Source organism: Aquarana catesbeiana, linkage group LG01 (assembly GCF_042186555.1).
Source record: "Aquarana catesbeiana isolate 2022-GZ linkage group LG01, ASM4218655v1, whole genome shotgun sequence".
NCBI lineage: Eukaryota > Metazoa > Chordata > Amphibia > Anura > Ranidae > Aquarana > Aquarana catesbeiana.
In genome coordinates, this window is record NC_133324.1 from 347162819 (window position 1) to 347180730 (window position 17912).

Here is a 17912-nt window from a genome sequence, read left to right on the forward strand (position 1 = left end):
AGTTTTCCATTATATAATACAATTTGCAGTATTTATCAACAGGAAAAGTGTATTTTTCACATACCAAGGCAGAAACATTGAATTTCTCTGCAGTGGTAAAATGTACTTTACAGCTAGGCAAAGTTATGCAAAGTTTCTGGCCAAACAGAATTTAAGTCCTGCCTAACATTAACTAGTCTTAAAAGTGTCCCTTCCCCCTCCTGCTACCTATGCTGACTAACCAGTGCAAAAAAGATGTATATGCTTATCTATTTTTCAGTCCGCTCTGGTCTTGTCACATGATCCAACTCCCCAGTGATCACTGCAGGGCGGAAGACGCAGCACCAGCAACAGCTAGGATATGGGTGTCATTGTTTGTTTTTTTTGATCAGCCAGCTGACTTCACAAAAAAAGATCCATCCATGGCCAGCTTCAGTCACAAATTTCCCCACTGTGATTTAGGCCCTGTCTGATATGACACCTGCAGCAGGTCAGGCTAGAACCTCAAAATATTATTGGACTACCTTATTTAAATCTGTAAGTAATGTAAAAACATTTTTGATGGAAGGTGGGGAAATAGTAATGCGGGACATGCCTAGACCATGAACTAGAGGAACGGGCTGTTGTCATCAGCTGGCTCTCAGCACTATCAAGGGTTAGGGTTTTATCTAATTTCAGAGACTATTGGCCTCTCACTCCTTAATCAAGACCCTGGTACTGGGAGTCTCCCATGTAGCTCCCCCTGTTTGCTCCCCACCGTTAGATGGGGTAAATTCATGAGATCTCTCTGTGCTTCAGAAACCTTCTTTTGAGCCCATTAGAGACATTCCTTTGTCTACTATTGCCTACAAGGTGGTATTACTTGTAGCCATCACCTCTGCAAGGCAAGGGCTGAGCTGGAAGCTTCATCTTGCTAGGAACGGTTCTTTTTTAGAGACAAGGTGGTGCTGAGGTCTAGGACTTCCATTTAGCTTCAGATTTGCACTGTGCAAAGTTTTCCTAGTTTACATATACAACCCTGCCTGTTTACTTCACCAGGGCAAGCATGCCCTTCTAACTAAAATTGAAAATTGAAAATGAAAGAATAAAAATAATAATAAAATGTGTAAAAACTTGTATAGGGGCTGGAAATATATTTCTGTAGGACTTTGCAAGCCAGGAATGGCAAACCATAGCTTTTATGCAGCCAGTGAAGTACTGGCAGAACCAGACAGGCAGGGTTACTAGTCCTCCCTGCCATTGTTTTCCTCAGGACTTTTTATGGCATTTTCTAGACTTATAAGTATTGACACTTTTTTTGTGCACTGCATGACTGTGACAGCATGGATCAGGCAGTGGTAGGCTACATGTGATAAGGGCCATTTTGTTTGATTCACATTGATCGTACATGTTTTATAAGTATCAAACTGCCAGGACATTCCTACATTTGTTACATATTTATAACCTCATAAGTAGACTATACTGAAATAATTGCATTTATCAATTGAACCTGTTATATGCTGCATATCAATGAGAAACTGTTGGCAGATGTTTTTCTATACTGGGAGCAGCATGTCTGCCATGTCATGGACTGTTGACTGCGTAATGCAAAGTAACTGATGTTTTCACCATGTTTTATCAATGTTGACCGCGTCTTCAAAATTTTTTTAAAGTGAGCTACAGTCCTTGTGAGCCTTGCAAGCTACATATATAGACATTAGCCATCTTCAGGCAGCACAAGTTTTGTCCATACCAAGCTTGTGACCTGTTCATTTCACTATATGCTGGATTGCTAGTAATGCTTAAGCTCTTGGAAGACTACGGTGGATATAGATACTTTTTGGGACCTTGAGGCTCTGAGTTATAGCTTTTTAATGCAGGAACTTTATGATAAATATGGGAGGAGCTGCAGTGAATGTTTTCTGGAGTGGTCACATCAAAACCTTTGCTAAACTTTATGCAGCAGTTTTTTCCCTCATCTTTCCTCTTCTTACTCTCTGCACTACTCCCTGTACTCTTCTTTTTCTGGCTGCTCCTCAGCCTTCCCCCTATAGCCTAGCCTAGCTCCTCAACCTGTTATTTATCGACCACGCAGGAGTTCCTTGATCCCCCCCCCCCCCCCCATATAGTCAAATGGAGAGGTCTAACATCCTAGGAGAAAGAAGGCTTTCCACTCAAAGGTCTGCAAGATAATCATTTACAGTGGGGGAAAAAAGTATTTGATCCCCTGCTGATTTTGTAAGGTTTCCCACTGACAAAAAAATGAACAGTCTATAATTTTAATGGTTGGTTTATTTTAACAGTGAGAGACAGAATAACAACAAAAAAATCCAGAAAAACGTTTTTCAAAAAAGTTATAAATTGATTCCCTCACTGTATAGCCATACATATACCTATATGTATGGCTATACAGTGAGGTAATCAGTTTTTAACTTTGTTAACATCCCCCCACCACATCCTTATAGCTCTAAAACACACTACATATGTACAAAAGCTAGATGTTATGTTATTAGTTATACTTCATGGGTTGGGTTGTGCTATGCCTACACGTGCCTAAAATGTTTTTTGTGCTATCTCTATCTGCTGTATGTTTGAGGAATCTCCTGGAACCTAATAAAATAGTATAGTGCAGCGCTAATGCAATGAAAAAAACAGTGAAGATATCCCAATGGGAAATTGGGGTATATATAAGTGCAAATACAATAATATTATTAAACCACAATATTGTTGAAGTGTAGATGAACAATGATAGTGTACATAAAGTGCATATAGTCCATGTATGACATCAAAATGGTGACTATAAATAAGTGTGAACTGGTTGTCTGTAGATAATCCACCACCGTAAGGAAAGAGGCTTACCAGACAGGTTGAACCCAACAAGGCTTATGCCTGATGAGTCAACCAAGCTTTTGGTGTAACACACCCAAGAAGGTACAGCAACCACGACTTCCAATCTAGACCGAATCCGATGTGGATCCGTGACAATTGTGACATCAGTGAGTATCCACCATATGAATAGCAACCTGAATTCGTAAGCAGTTCCTCTCAGTGTGACATATAGCAAAAGGAGAAAAAAATTGGAACCTCTTTTACCATTCTTTACCTGTAACTAGTTCTACATAAATCTTCATGTCATTTTGCTTAAAACAAAAATAAAGAACAAAAAAAAAAAATGCATGTACCAGCAACATGGCAAACAATTAAAAATTGTCCCCAAAACTATCAAAAGGTGGTGCTTTAAATCATTTTTGCAATTTTAAATGTAACTTAATAATTTTATATTCATATTTTTTTTTAAACTTTTTTACCCAACTTGCCTACTGGGCACTTGTACCCCCTTTCCCACTCAGGCCGATTTTCAGCTTTCAGAGCTGTTGCAATTTGAATGACAATTGCGTGGTCATGCAACACTGTACCCAAATTAAATTTTTATCATTTTGAGACCTTTTTTTGGTGGTATTTTTTGCAAATGAAAAGAGACCAAAAATGTTGAAAAAGTCTTTTAGTTTCTTTTATAAAATTTTACAAATAAGTAATTTTTCTTCAGTGCACCAATGAGGCTGCACTGATGGGCACTGATGAGGCTGCACTGATGTGCAGTGATGAGGTGGCACTGATGGGCACTGATAGGTTGCACTGATGAGAAGACACTGTTGAGGCTGCACTGATAGGAGGCACAGATGTGTACTGATAGGTGGCACTGATGGGCACTGAGAGGCTGCACTGATGGGCACTGATCGGTGGCACTGATGGGCACTGATTAGCAATGATGAGGCTGCACTGATAATCAGGACACTGATTAACTGCCAATAACCAGCAAATCTGTTTACATGTGATCAGCTGTGATTGGACACAGTTGATCACATGGTAAAGGGCCACTGTGATTGGCCCTTTAGCCTGATATGTGATCAGCTGTGTCTGAAGGACACAGTGGTCACAGAGCGAACCAGATTTGCCACCCAGGGGCACGCAGGCGAGGTTCTGCGAGCATGTCAATAGACACCCTCCTAGAACTGGATTATCGCACTGTAGCCATCATTCAGCTAAAGCATGGTCGTCAAGTGGTTACCATTTGATTTTATTGTTATCAAAGGGAGATAACAATCCCCCTATGTGACTGCATTGGGCAGGTGACAGGTTCTCTTTATAAAAACATTGGGGGTCTATTAGAACCCTAATTCACCTCTGCCCCCCACTGCAGCTCATTAAAGCGGAGGTCTACCCTAAAAAAAAAAAAATACATAAAAATGCTCCTAAAAATCTGAAAAAAAAATTTTTACTTACCAGAAATGGCTGTTGCTAGGCAGATCGTCCTAATCTGTCACTTCCTACTCCACGGTGATCTTCATTCTTCTCCTCCTTGCGTTGTCTTCTGGGGAATGGGGCGCGTGCTGTGTTCTGGGTACTGTGTGTGTCCCAGAACACAGCCAGCCATTCACAAAGCGCTGCGCGACTCGCGCATGCGCAGTAGGAAACAGGCAGTGAAGCCGCAAGGCAATTGTATTGCTCCATAAACCACATATAGCTTAAATGCATCTACCAAGCATGTAGCTAAAAGGATTGATGTTTTTTCCCATGTCATTCTTGAAGGGATTACCATGTCCTTTTTTTTTTCAACAGCAGTTTGCCTTATAGCTTTGAAAATTGTCCAGAATTTAATAAAAATATTCATCCCCCAATGTGATTTCACTGCTATGTTTTTTGATGATTTCAAGTAGGATGTGTACTGAGGATTCTGGCTCTGAGAAATAGTATACATAGTGTAGCAGAAATCATCTCCTATAATAGTAAACCCCTAACACAAAAGGTGGGTACAGATAGATCATCCTTGCTGAACCAGACAAATTTTGATTTGTGCGTGGCCCTCCCTGTTCAATAGAAGTTGGAAGATTGACTGCTGTCGAGTGGCCACGCAGGAAAACTTTTATTCGATCAGTGACTGCAGCCAGTCAGCTGGAGCTGCTGATCAGTGTATTCTGACTGCAGAGCAATCTAGCAGTCAGAATATAATGGCACTGCAGGGAGGATTTTTTCATCCACACCTTGCTTGTGTGGATAGGGAACACCCGAATTTGGTGTGTGCTTGACGAAATGTTCGCCAGCTGAGCACACAGTGAATAGGTTATTAAGGAGCGGGCCGGAAGGCTGATGAGCGGATGGCTCATCAGCTGTCAGCAGGCTTCCCCACTGACAGCTGAAAAAAACAAAAACATTGCCAGCAATAGCAAAATGTTGAAAAAACGGCATTGGAGTCCTTGGGTCTGGTACGGATTATAAGGGGAACCCCACGCAAAAAAAAAAGACAGCGTGGGGTCCCCCCCAAAGTCCATACCAGATCCTTATTCAAACATGCAGAGCAAGCGCCTCCCTTAACCATACCAGGCCACACGCCCTCAACATGGGGAGGTGCTTTGGGGCTCCAAAAGTTTGGGTCCAAACTTTTTCCGTGTTCGGGGGTTCTGGTGAACCGGGTGGTGTTCGGCCCGTCACTATGGATGACGTCAGAGGGCACCTGAACACTGAAGCACAGGGTATATGAGACTGCAGGAACCGGTCTAGTAGCCTAGAGGGAGCTTTCAGAAATGCACTGCAAACCCGCATCACGCTTGCATTGCCATAATGTGGGTTTTTAGTGCATTTACAAAAAGCACAGCAAAGCACACATTTTTTGTGCAAGTTGCCTCACATTTGGAAATGCTCAGATGTGGTTAGCAGTCGCATGTTTTGCACACGTGTTTATCAAACAAAAAATAGGATTACAATCACGCACTGAAAAAACACACAATGCTCCACAACTGAAAAGGTTCTTAAGCTATTTTGAGGTGTATGTCACACATGCACAACGTGCGCTTCCATGTGAAAAATGCACATATATTCCCAACAAGTGGGAACGTGTGTTTCAGCTATGTTTTGCTGTCAATAGAATGAGCTTAGGATAAGAGTTCTTGGGCAGCGAGGATGACCTGGGAAGAGAGGTGAGGGTAAGAAAAAAACTCTTATCTTACCAAAGTCAATGCTGATGCAACTTCTGTAAATTTAACTTAGAAGTCTATGGGGCTGAAATCGCAAGGCACCATTGGAAACATTGTGTTTTCACTTGTCATGTGATTCTGTGTGACTCAAGTCGCATCAGAAGTTGCACTAGTGTCAAGGGGGCTAATTAGTGACATGTGCATTCTACTGCATTTTTTTGTGTGTTTTGTCACATTCCAGTGCAACACCTAGAAAAAAAATGCAGCATGTTCTACTTTTGTTGACTATACTGGAGGACACTTCAATGGTGAAAAATAGGCAATTGGAATCTATGTAAGCTACCATGCATTTTTGATGCAGAAAAAATGCACTGGACTGCATGTGGTGTGAACCAGCCAGGGGCGTAGCTAGAGCATTTGGCACCCGGGGCGGATCCTATATCTGGCACCCCCCCCCCCCCAACTTTAAAGTGTAAAAAAAAAAACACCCTCCTCAGCCAAGATCAGCATTTTTGAATTCTGACATTTTTTTAAAAAGGTCGCCGTTGGCTGCCGAGTAAACCGAAAGTGACACTGTGCTGTCACTTCCGGGTTTCTACATCGGAGACATGATCAAAGGCAAATCCAGCTCTGTTTGGGTCTCTGGCCAGCTGGCTGGTGGCCCAGGTCTCTGGGTGGGATGGGAGACCTGGACGGAGTGGTGGGTGGATGGGGACGTCCCCTCCCGCTCCTTGTAATAACAGCTGATTCTGTTCATCCATGGCAGCCAGTGACAATAGACCGGATAGGCAAGAGGTGTCAGGTGTGAGCAGATCCCACATTTTTGGACAGATCGTGCCACAGTTAGGGAAGTGGAGAGCTGGACTGGACTGTATGGCGATTTCTGGATCCGATCTGTCCCTGGGGACAGCAGACAAAAGGCATCATTGGCATAGATGGTTTCATTCGAATTTTAGAACAGACCAGCTGACAAGGCATGTTGCTTGCTGGACCGTGGACGGGTTCTGATGGCCGCAGGGAAGATGGCAATATGCTGCTGTGACCTGCTACTTGCTGGAAGGATCTGATGGGTGCAAGATGTGTGTCAGGTCTCTCACTTACCAGACCGGAGAGTCCACTTGGGCAGAGGGTAGGCTCCCTTACGTATCTGACTCGCGGCCCCTGGTAGAGCAGACAGGAGGCCCACGAGTGCGGAGTGGTATGAGAGCCCGTGCAGGAGTCCGTGTTCTAGAGGTTAGCAGTCTTCAAACAGCAGATGATAGTCAGTGGCACAGACAACAGATGCTGAGCAGGAGCTGGAGACAGGTTAGTGCACAAGCTGGGTTTGGCAACAGGCGGGCTGCAGAGGTACAGAAGGAGCAGGCAGAAGCGAAGTCAAAACAGGCCGGGGTCAAATGCAGGCGGAGGTCAGGAGAGTCCAAAAGGCAAGCCGGGTCGTCAACAGATCAGGAACACAGGAATCACAGGAACTAGGAACAGGAAACAGGAAACAGGAACTAGGCACGGAGCTGTTGATCAGGCAGCACTGATCAGAGGGAGAAGCAAGCCTAAATAGGCTGAATGGCGCCAAACGCCGCGTTCGTGCATGCACCGTTACGCACAGGTGCCCGCGCACCCGCACGCGCCCGAGCGTGCCCCCGGACAGCGGCATGCATACCTGCGCCACCAGGCGAACGCATAGCAGCGCCCATAGGCATACGCGCCTGTGCACCACCGCGTCCACCACGGCCAGCCGGCATGCCAACACCAGTGTCCATAGAAGCAGGAGCCCGAGCACCCGCAGGAAAGCGTGCACCAACGCGCCCTGGCGCGCTACGACGCCCTGGCGCGCTACGACGCCCAATCAGGTAAGCTCTCTGACAATGTGGGTGTAGGTCAATGTCTGTCTACACCTGGACTGCAGACGCCCCCCCTTTATCAGACCAGCTCATCTACTATACCTGGGTGGTGAACACAGCATCACGACCACCCCACCCCCCTTACCAGGTAAGCTCACAGCTTACAGCAACCTGTATATAGCACATGCCTGGATTCTGCAACCTGTATATAGCACTCTCCTGGATTCTGCAACCTGTATATAGCAGGCGCCTGGATTCTGCACCCTGTATATAGCACGCGCCTGGATTCTGCAACCTGTATATAGCACACTCCTGGATTCTGCAACCTGTATATAGCACGCGCCTGGATTCTGCAACCTGTATATAACACACGCCTGGATTCTGCAACCTGTATATAGCACATGCCTGGATTCTGCAACCTGTACATAGCACATGCCTGGATTCTGCAACCTGTATATAGCACACACCTGGATTCTACAATCTGTATATAGCACTCACCTGGATTCTGCAACCTGTATATAGCACTCGCCTGGATTCTGCACCCTGTATATAGCACTCGCCTAGATTCTGCACCCTGCATATAGCACATGCCTGGATTCTGCAACCTGTATATAGCACATGCCTGGATTCACAACCTGTATATAGCACATACCTGGATTCTGCACCCTGTATATAGCACACACCTGGATTCTGCACCCTGTATATAGCACACACCTGGATTCTGCAACCTGTATATAGCACGCGCTTGGATTTCTGCAACCTGTATATAGAACACGCCTGGATTCTGCAACCTGTATATAGCACATGCCTGGATTCTGCACCCTGTATATAGCACATGCCTGGATTTTGCACCCTGTATATAGCACACGCCTGGATTCTGCACCCTGTATATAGCACACACCAGGATTCTGCAACCTGTATATAGCACGCGCTTGGATTTCTGCAACCTGTATATAGCACACGCCTGGATACTGCAACCTGTATATAGCACATGCCTGGATTCTGCAACCCCCCCCTTATCAGGTCAGCATCCTTTACCTGGGTGGTGGTGGACACAGCAACCTCCCCCCTTCTCTATCAGACCAGCTCAGGGTGGCAGGGCAGACACAAACACTCCTCCAGCCTCTTCTCACAACCCACACCCCCATCACCAGCTCACCTCGGGCTCTCAGCTTCAGCTAGGGAGGTCCAGACTCCGGAAGACTGTGTGGACACAGTGTGTAACAGCAGCCGCTCTGGCGGAGAATGATGACACACTCAGCTCGGCTGGGCTGCAGTGGTGGGTAGAGCTAGCATGGGAAAACAGTAACCAGACCAGGCTAATTTGGCCGCAGCGCTGGGGGTGTTCCGGCTGACAAAAGAAAACGACTGAGCAGCCAGAGCCAGGGATGCCCTTGGGATGGTGTCAGACTGTGTCGCCAGACCTGGGTGTGGAGCGCACCCCCATAGCAATATCACCCAGCCACTGACACCCCTCCAATGTGTGGCCCCCGGGGCGGACCGCCCCCCCCCCCCCTTTGTATGCCCTTGGAACCAGACCAAAAATCTGCTGCCATCTACCAGGATGATGAAGATGACACGAGGGTGGACATTTCTGCAGGACAATGAGCCCAAACACACAGCCAAAGAAACTCACAATTGGATTCAAAGAAAGAAAATAAAGCTGCTATAATGGCCCAGCCAATCACCTGACTTGAATCCAATAGAAAATCTATGGAAAGAACTGAAGATCAGAGTTCATAGAAGAGGCCAACTGAACCTTCAAGATTTAAAGACTGTGTGGAAGAATGAGCCAAAAATCACACCTGATCAATATATGTAACAAATTTCTCCATACAGGAGGTGTCATTCAATAAAGGATTTTGTACGAAGTATTAAATACATTTTAGCTAGCATGTTCAATACTTTTTTCCAGTGTCAATCCATTTTATTACACATAACTTCATTTCTGAACTTATTTGTTTTGATTTCTTTGTATGTATGGATTGCATGGGTTGTTATCAACATGTGGTGAACATTTCATGTCAATAGCACCTTTAGAAATATATTTAGCAAATATATTTACCTAGAAAAATGGTGACGTGTTTAATACTTATTTTACCCACTGTATATGACATGTGAAAAAGTGTAAAATACAAGCGCCCCTGGGATTTTAAAGGAGGTCAACATACATTTCATTTCAAATAGTATATTCTAAATTCAAGCCTTTATTACAAACAACAGTAGAACAAGATTAAAAACCAGAAGGTGCACCAACACAAAACATACACATTAAAAATATTCCCTTAATCTCAACGTGTTTTGTGAAACACAGTGCACTTCATCAGAAGTTTGATGCTACCAACAGGGTACTTGAAGATCTGTAAATAATTCCATAATGTAAAAAAAGAGAGAAAGAGAAAGAGGAAACAAGGGAGTACCTCACCAATAATCGTAATAGTTCATTTATGGTGACAAAAATGGGGGGCTTTTACACCCATCCCAGTCCAAACCCACAGAAGAAAGCTCAAACCCGGGGGCTGTGGATACAGGAAATCCCCAAACTCCTGATGAAGTGAACTCCGTTTCCAGAAACACTGGAAGATACTCTATGGGTTTTTTTTCTTGGATGTTAACTTATTAATCACAAACTTTGTATGAAACACATAGGGGGTCATTTACTATAGCGCCAAAAAATTCTCCTGCAGTACCAAAAAATAACTCTCAAAAAAGGCCAGAAAGACTTCAACTCTCAGAAAGTCAGCGCTAATGCAAATGGAAAGCAGCGCTATTGCGGCAAAAATTCCTGTCAGATCACATATGCTAGAATAGTGGAAGTCAATGGGGCTCGAACCTGCAAAATCCAAAGTTCTCACTGAAGGCATATATGCAAGTTCTTTGCCATAAAAAGTGTTTTGAAACCCGGGTCCTGCCCCAGGGGACATGTATCAATGCAAAATTTTTTTTTTAAAAAGTCCGTTTTTTCAGAAGCAGTGATTTTAATAATGCTTAGAGTGAAACAATAAAAGTGTAATATTCATTTAAATTTCGTACCTGGGGGGGGGCCAAAGGAAGCCTGTAAAAGGGCGCATGTTTCCCGTGTTTAGAACAGTCTGACAGCAAAATGACATTTCAAAGGAGAAAAAGTAATTTAAAACTACTCGCGGCTATTAATAAATTGCCGGTCCGACAATACACATAAAAGTTCATTGATAAAAACGGCATGGGAATTCCCCACAGGTGAACCCCAAACCAAAATTTTAAAAATAATGACGTGGGGGGTTCCCCTAAATTCCATACCAGGCCCTTCAGGTCTGGTATGGATATTAAGGGGAACCCCGGCCACAATTTTAAAAAGAAAAATGACGTGGGGGTCCCCCTAAATTCCATACCAGACCCTTCAGGTCTGGTATGGATTTTAAGGGGAGCCCCGCACCAAAATTAAAAAAAAAAAACGGCGTGGGGTCCCCCCAAAAATCCATACCAGACCCTTATCCGAGCACGCAACCTGGCAGGCCGCAGGAAAAGAGGGGGGGTGAGAGAGCGCCCCCCTCCTGAACTGTACCAGGCCACATGCCCTCAACATTGGGAGGGTGCTTTGGGGTAGCCCCCAAAAACACCTTGTCCCCATGTTGATGAGGACAAGGGCCTCATCCCCACAACCCTGACCGGTGGTTGTGGGGGTCTGCGGGCAGGGGGCTTATCGGAATCTGGAAGCCCTCTTTAACAAGGGGACCCCCAGATCCCGGCCCCCCCTGTGTGAAATGGTAAGGGGGTACAAAAAGACCCCTACCATTTCACTAAAAAACTGTCAAATATGTTAAAAATGACAAGAGACAATTTTTGACAATTCCTTTATTTAAATGCTTCTTCTTTCTTCTATCTTCCTTCATCTTCTTCTTTTGGTTTTTCCGGTTCTTCTGGTTCTTCCTCCGGTGTTCTCGTCCAGCATCTCCTCCGCGGCGTCTTCTTCCCTTCTTCTCCTCGGGCCGCTCCGCATCCATGATGGCATGGAGGGAGGCTCCCGCTCTTCTCTTCATCTTCTTCTCTTCTTAATCTTCTTTTCTTCTTCTCTTCATCTTCTTCTCTTCTTCATCTTCTTCTCCGGGCCACTCCGCATCCATGCTGGCATGGTGGGAGGCTCCCGCTGTGTGACGCGTCTCCTCTTCTGGCGGTTCTTAAATAACGGGGGGGTGGCTACCCGGTGACCCCGCCCCCCTCTGACGCATGGTGACTTGACGGGACTTCCCTGTGACGTCACGGGGAATGCCACAGGGAAGTCCCGTCATGTCCCGTGCATCAGATTTAAGAACCGTCAGAAGAGGAGACGCGTCACACAGCAGGAGCCTCCCTCCATGCCAGCATGGATGCAGAGCGGCCCGGAGAAGAAGATGAAGAAGAGAAGAAGATGAAGAAGAGAAGAGGAAAAGAGCATTAAGAAGAGAAGAAGATGAAGAGAAGAGCGGGAGCCTACCTCCATGCCATCATGGATGCGGAGCAGCCCGAGGAGAAGAAGGGAAGAAGACGCCGCAGAGGAGATGCTGGATGAGAACAACGGAGGAAGAACAAGAAGAACCGGAAGAACCAGAAGAAGAAGAAGATGAAGGAAGATAGAAGAAAGAAGAAGCATTTAAATAAAGGAATTGTCAAAAACTGTCTCTTGTCATTTTTAACATTTTTGACAGTTTTTTAGTGAAATGGTAGGGGTACTTTTGTACCCCCTTACCATTTCACACAGGGGGGAGGGCCGGGATCTGGGGGTCCCCTTGATCAAGGGGCTTCCAGATTCCAATAAGCCCCCCGCCCGCAGACCTGCACAACCACCGGCCAGGGTTGTGGGGATGAGGCCCTTGCCCTCATCAACATGGGGACAAGGTGTTTTGGGGGGCTACCCCAAAGCACCCTCCCAATGTTGAGGGCATGTGGCCTGGTACGGTTCGGGAGGGGGGCGCTCTCTCGTCCCCCCCTCTTTTCCTGCGGCCTGCCAGGTTGCGTGCTCGGATAAAGGTCTGGAATGGAATTTAGGGGGACCCCCACGTCATTTTTTAAAAAATTTTGGCCAGGGTTCCCCTTAATATCCATACCAGACCTGAAGGGCCTGGTATGGAATTTAGGGGGAACCCCCACGTCATTCTTTTTTTTACATTTTGGCCGGGGTTCCCCTTACTATCCATACCAGATCTGAAGGACCTGGTATGGAATTTAGGGGGACCTCCACTTCATTTTTTTTTTAAATTTTGGTTCGTGGTTCCCCTGTGGGGAATTCCCATGCCGTTTTTATCAATGAACTTCTATGTGTATTGTCGGACCAGCAATGCAATAGCCGCAAGTAGTTTTAAATGAATTTTTTTCCTTTGAAATGTCATTTTGCTGTCAGACTGTTCTAAACACAGGAAACGTGCGCCCCTTTACAGGCATACTATAGACACCCCCCAGCTACAAAATTTAAAGGGATATTACACTATTATTGTTTGACTTTAAGCATTATTAAAATCACTGCTTCTGAAAAAACTGCTGTTTTTAAAACTTTTTTTGCATTGATCCATGTCCCCTGGGGCAGGACCCAGGTCCCCAAACACTTTTTATGACAATAACTTGCATATAAGCCTTTAAAATTAGCACTTTTGATTTCTCCCATAGACTTTTAAAGGGTGTTCCGTGGCATTCGAATTTGCCGCGAACACCCCAAATTGTTCGGTGTTCGTCGAACTTGCGAACAGCCGATGTTCGAGTCGAACATGAGTTCGACTCGAACTCGAAGCTCATCCCTAATCCCAGGTGCTGCTAGACAGAACTGCTACCCAGTTAGCCACCAGGCAGCCCCACACATGTTTTCTGCATCTCTGTGGTGTGAACCAGCTCTAAGTCCATAGTCATGCTCAGTGTCACAAGCAATATGCAATATATTGGCCTAAGTATTGGGACGCCTGCCTTTAAACGCACATGAACTGTAATGGCATCCCAGTATTAGTATTGGGTTCAAAACTCATTTGGCCCACCCTTTGCAGCTATAACAGCTTCAACTCTTCTTGTCCACAAGGTTTAGGAGTGTGTCTATGGGAATGTTTGACCATTCTTCCAAGTGCATTTGTGAGGTCAGGCACTGATGTTGGACGAGAAGGCCTGACCTACTGTCTCCTCTCTAATTCATCCCCAAGGTGTTCTGTTGTGTTAAGGTCGGGACTCTGTCCAGGCCAGTCAAGTTCCTCCACCCCAAACTCCCTCATCCATGTCTTTATGGAACTTGCTTTGTGCACTGGTCCAAATGATTTGGTGGAGGGGGGATTATGATGTGGGGTTGTTTTTCAGGGGTTGTGCTTGGCCTCTTAGTTCCAGTTAAGGGAACTCTTAAGGCGTCAGCATACCAAGACATTTTGGACAATTTCATGCTCCCAACTTTGTGGGAACAGTTTGGGGAAAGCTCCTTCCTGTTCCAACATGACTGCACACCAGTACACAAACATGGATGAGCAAGTTTGGGGTGGAGAAACTTGACTGGCCTGCACAGAGTCCTGGCCTCAACCCGATAGAACACCCTTTTGCTGAATTAGAGTAGAGACTGCGAGCCAGGCCTTCTCATCCAACATCAGTGCCTGGCCTCACAAATGCACTTCTGGAAGAATGATCAAACATTCCCATAGGCACACTAAACCTTGTGGACAGCCTTCCCAGAAGCTGTTGTAGCTGCAAAGGGTGGGCCAAATCAAATTTGAACCCTACGGACTAAGACTGGGCTGCCATTAAATTTCATGTGCAAATTTCAAAGGCAGGCGTCCCAATACATTTGGCTAAATAGTGTATCTGGAAAAGACTTACAATGGTGGTGGAACCCTCCTACACATAAATACTACATTTAGACATAGTTAAAAGACCTGGGAGATGAGACAACTTCTCTACATGAAGCAACATGTTTGGGATTTGACCCCAGACACTCAGGGATGCTAAGCAGAAGTTCTAACCTCTAAGCCACAGAGCTGCCACGTGTGAGACCCTCCTACACATAACTACACATAAAAACACATAAATACGGCATTTCTTTGGACATACAGGTGATGGAATTACATTACTCAAGAGTTATTCTTCTTGATTTATTCTGTGATATTTGGTGTTTTTTTGTGGGTGAGAGTAGAATATTACCCTCAAATGTTTGGGAATTACATTTTGATTTCTGATGTTGGTACACATATCACATTTTTTGGGCTCAAATTATGAATATTTGGAAATAATAAAAAGCACAAAAATTGTGATTCATTTTAAATTTGCATCAGAAATGGTATTGTTTGTGGATTATAAAGACACCTGTGTGAGTTTGGGGTAAAGATTGTTGTGAGATGAAGAGTAACAAGTGAAAGTGACAGAGAAAAATATATTTTACCAAAACATCAAAACATTCCACATTGTAGCATTCTTAAAATCAAAATATTTTAAGTAGAAGCAACAATCTTGCAAAGGAAAATTTATTTCACAGAAACATACATTTCATCTCAACATTAAAAGGTTTTTTTGTGAAAGTTAGAATTGTTCCATTAGAATCAATGACTGAAACTTCATTTGGACTAAAAGAGAACAGATTTTAACTTCCAAAAAATGCTCTCTAATTAGCTCTCATTGTGGTATTTACTATAGCTCCGGGTAAAAAAGACACTTGAGTTAAAATTAGAGCAATTTTCAGGTCTGAGCATGCTCAGTTGTGTTGGCACCTAGTTGTCCAAAATGGGGAATTGTTCACTTCTCAGACTTGTATTTCAGTGTAGAAATCACTTTTTCACACATTTTAAAAGCAGATTATCTTTAAATAATAAACCGCATATTCCAGTACCATTTAGGCAATTATATCATGCTCTAAACATTATTTCCATGTGCACTACTCCAGGTTTTAGCAGAGTAAGGGTTTGGGCGCTATTTGGTTTCAGGGAACTATAGTAAATTCGATTTTGGGAGTATTTTCTCACCAGCGCTATAGTGAATGCCGCTAATTAGCTCTAATTTGCGGTAATTAGCGCTAATTAGTGCCGCAGCTCTATAGTAAATGACCCCCTATATGTTCATGTATCAAGAGGGAATATTTTTAATGCATATGTTTTGTGTTGGTGCAACTTCTGGTTTTTAATCTTTTTATACTGTTTGTAATAAAGGATTGATTTTAAAATACGCTATGTGCAATGAAATGCATGTTGACTTCCTTTAAAATCCCAGGGGCTTTTGTATTTTACACTTTTTTATAAGCTTTTGTTTGGGGTGGAGGCAATTTGACCTCTTGGTTAGGTGCTATTTTTCTATTTCTGGCACAAACAGTATATGACAGTCACAATAGGTAAGTCGATCATTTTTTATACATTGTTTAAAATGTCCAAAGGAATTACAAAAAAGTAATTAGACCCCATAACATTGCATGGTTTTTGCTCTGTGGATAATATCAAATGAAACTGTGTGAGCTATGCTTACTTCGATATTTGGGGACCTGGGACCTCTGTCACAGTAACAGCCGGTAAGTTTTTTCATTTTCTTCTCAGTTTTCTGTCTTTGTACTACTGTTTACTTATGTACTTTGCTGTTTCTTTAATGTTAGCTTAAACTGTCACTACAATAATTCAAAGGTTTTAGGTTGATACAGTATTGCCCCTATGTTTGATATAAGGCTAAGTATATCTATTTTATATGTATATAGTATATGTTCAGGAAATCATTTATTTAAGACAGCTAAGTTTCTTGAGAAAAGTATCAGCTGACATCTCAAGAAACATTTGTACATTTGTAATTGACAAAAGACTGTGTTAGAAGAGTTATGTGGGAAAACATATGAGGCAAAACCAATGTATAACCAGTAAAAAGCCCCTCTGCAGTTAGTTGTGGGTTACCACTAATAGTATTTGACAGCAAGTGACAGCTAACTGACTCACTGTGATTACTTCGATATATGGGGACCAGGGACCATGGTCACCGTGACATCAGGTAAGCAAAATTCACCTTTTCTCTTACCTTTTCTCTCAAACTGTAAAATAACTTTATCTGTAATTTTTCCAACATAAAATGTTAATTCTCACTGTGAACCGACCTGTCTGTGTTCTGTTGCAATTCAACTGCCCACTATCAGTTGAGACATTGATTCCCCAAGATTTCTAAAAAGACTTGATATTGTGCTTTCCACATACTTCTAACTCAGTATTATAAAAAGAATTACTTAGGGTATCTTGGGGAGTTTTTGTAATGATAGTAGGTCTTAAGGTGACACAGTGAGCTGGGCTTTTGATATCTGGGGAGCTGGGACATCGGTCACCGTCACATCAGGTAACTGCTCAATTTCACGTCTTTAATATTTATTTTAAATGACTGTAAAATAATGTAAAGTTTTCCACTAAGTGACAAATCATGTTATTCAGTATAGTATATGATTCTCTAATGTATCCATCTCCTGTGAAAAAAAACTAGTCACAATGGCATAATTATCTATTGTGCAGTTGTGGGACAAGTTATTTGGCGAATTTGGTTAAATTTATGTCATTAGAGTCTTAGCTATATCTGAGTAACAGGACAATATTTTTTTATAAAGTACATAGACAACCTTTACGAATTTAATTTCTGCAATATGATCAGAAAAAAAATGCCACAATATACTAGAATATTGCAGTGGGTCATTTTAATAGTGAAATTTTGTATAGCATGAAGTCAGGGATTAAATAATGTGTTACTACGCTATGGATGTGTGGGGACAAGGCACCGCACTCACTGTAACGGCAGGTAAGAAAGACCATTATTTGAAATATCATACTTAGTGCTAAGTTGGTATTATTTAATGAAAAATAATGTAAAAAACGGCCATATAGTTTGAACAAATAGGACAAGGGACATCGGCGACTATAAATTGGATATTGTGCCTCTCTTTTCTTAACTTTTTGTGTTCTCTTTTGTTAGTATAAAATGTTATAATTGTATTCATAACACTTGTGACTGACACCAAATGTATTATTATCTATGGTATAACCAGTAAAGAAAAAACATAAATTAGATTTTCTTTCAGAAACAATTATCCTAATTTATCTAAAAAATTATGTTTTTTTATACTCTTAATTACCATAGTATATGAATGTAATTATTTTGTTTATTATATTGTATAAAAAAACATTTGTTACAGTCACAGTGGGTATGTTTTTGCTCAAATATTTAA

General features: G+C 43.1%; 1 protein-coding gene and 2 gene segments (V, D, J or C); all 3 read left to right on the plus strand.

Moving 5' to 3' along the window:
- Positions 1–17912, plus strand: part of LOC141145436 (immunoglobulin heavy constant gamma 2A-like) — a 233597-nt gene that overhangs the window by 108116 nt on the left and 107569 nt on the right.
- LOC141145464 (Ig gamma chain C region-like) overlaps positions 16918–17912 on the plus strand; it is a 258076-nt gene continuing 257081 nt past the window's right edge. Inside the window, exon 1 of the C gene segment in view lies at positions 16918–17035.
- LOC141118318 (uncharacterized) overlaps positions 17383–17912 on the plus strand; it is a 711411-nt gene continuing 710881 nt past the window's right edge. Inside the window, exon 1 of the mRNA XM_073610910.1 lies at positions 17383–17485. Within this exon, the coding sequence (XP_073467011.1) occupies positions 17428–17485 (58 nt within the window). The 5' untranslated portion in view covers positions 17383–17427. The remainder of the gene's footprint in view (positions 17486–17912) is intronic.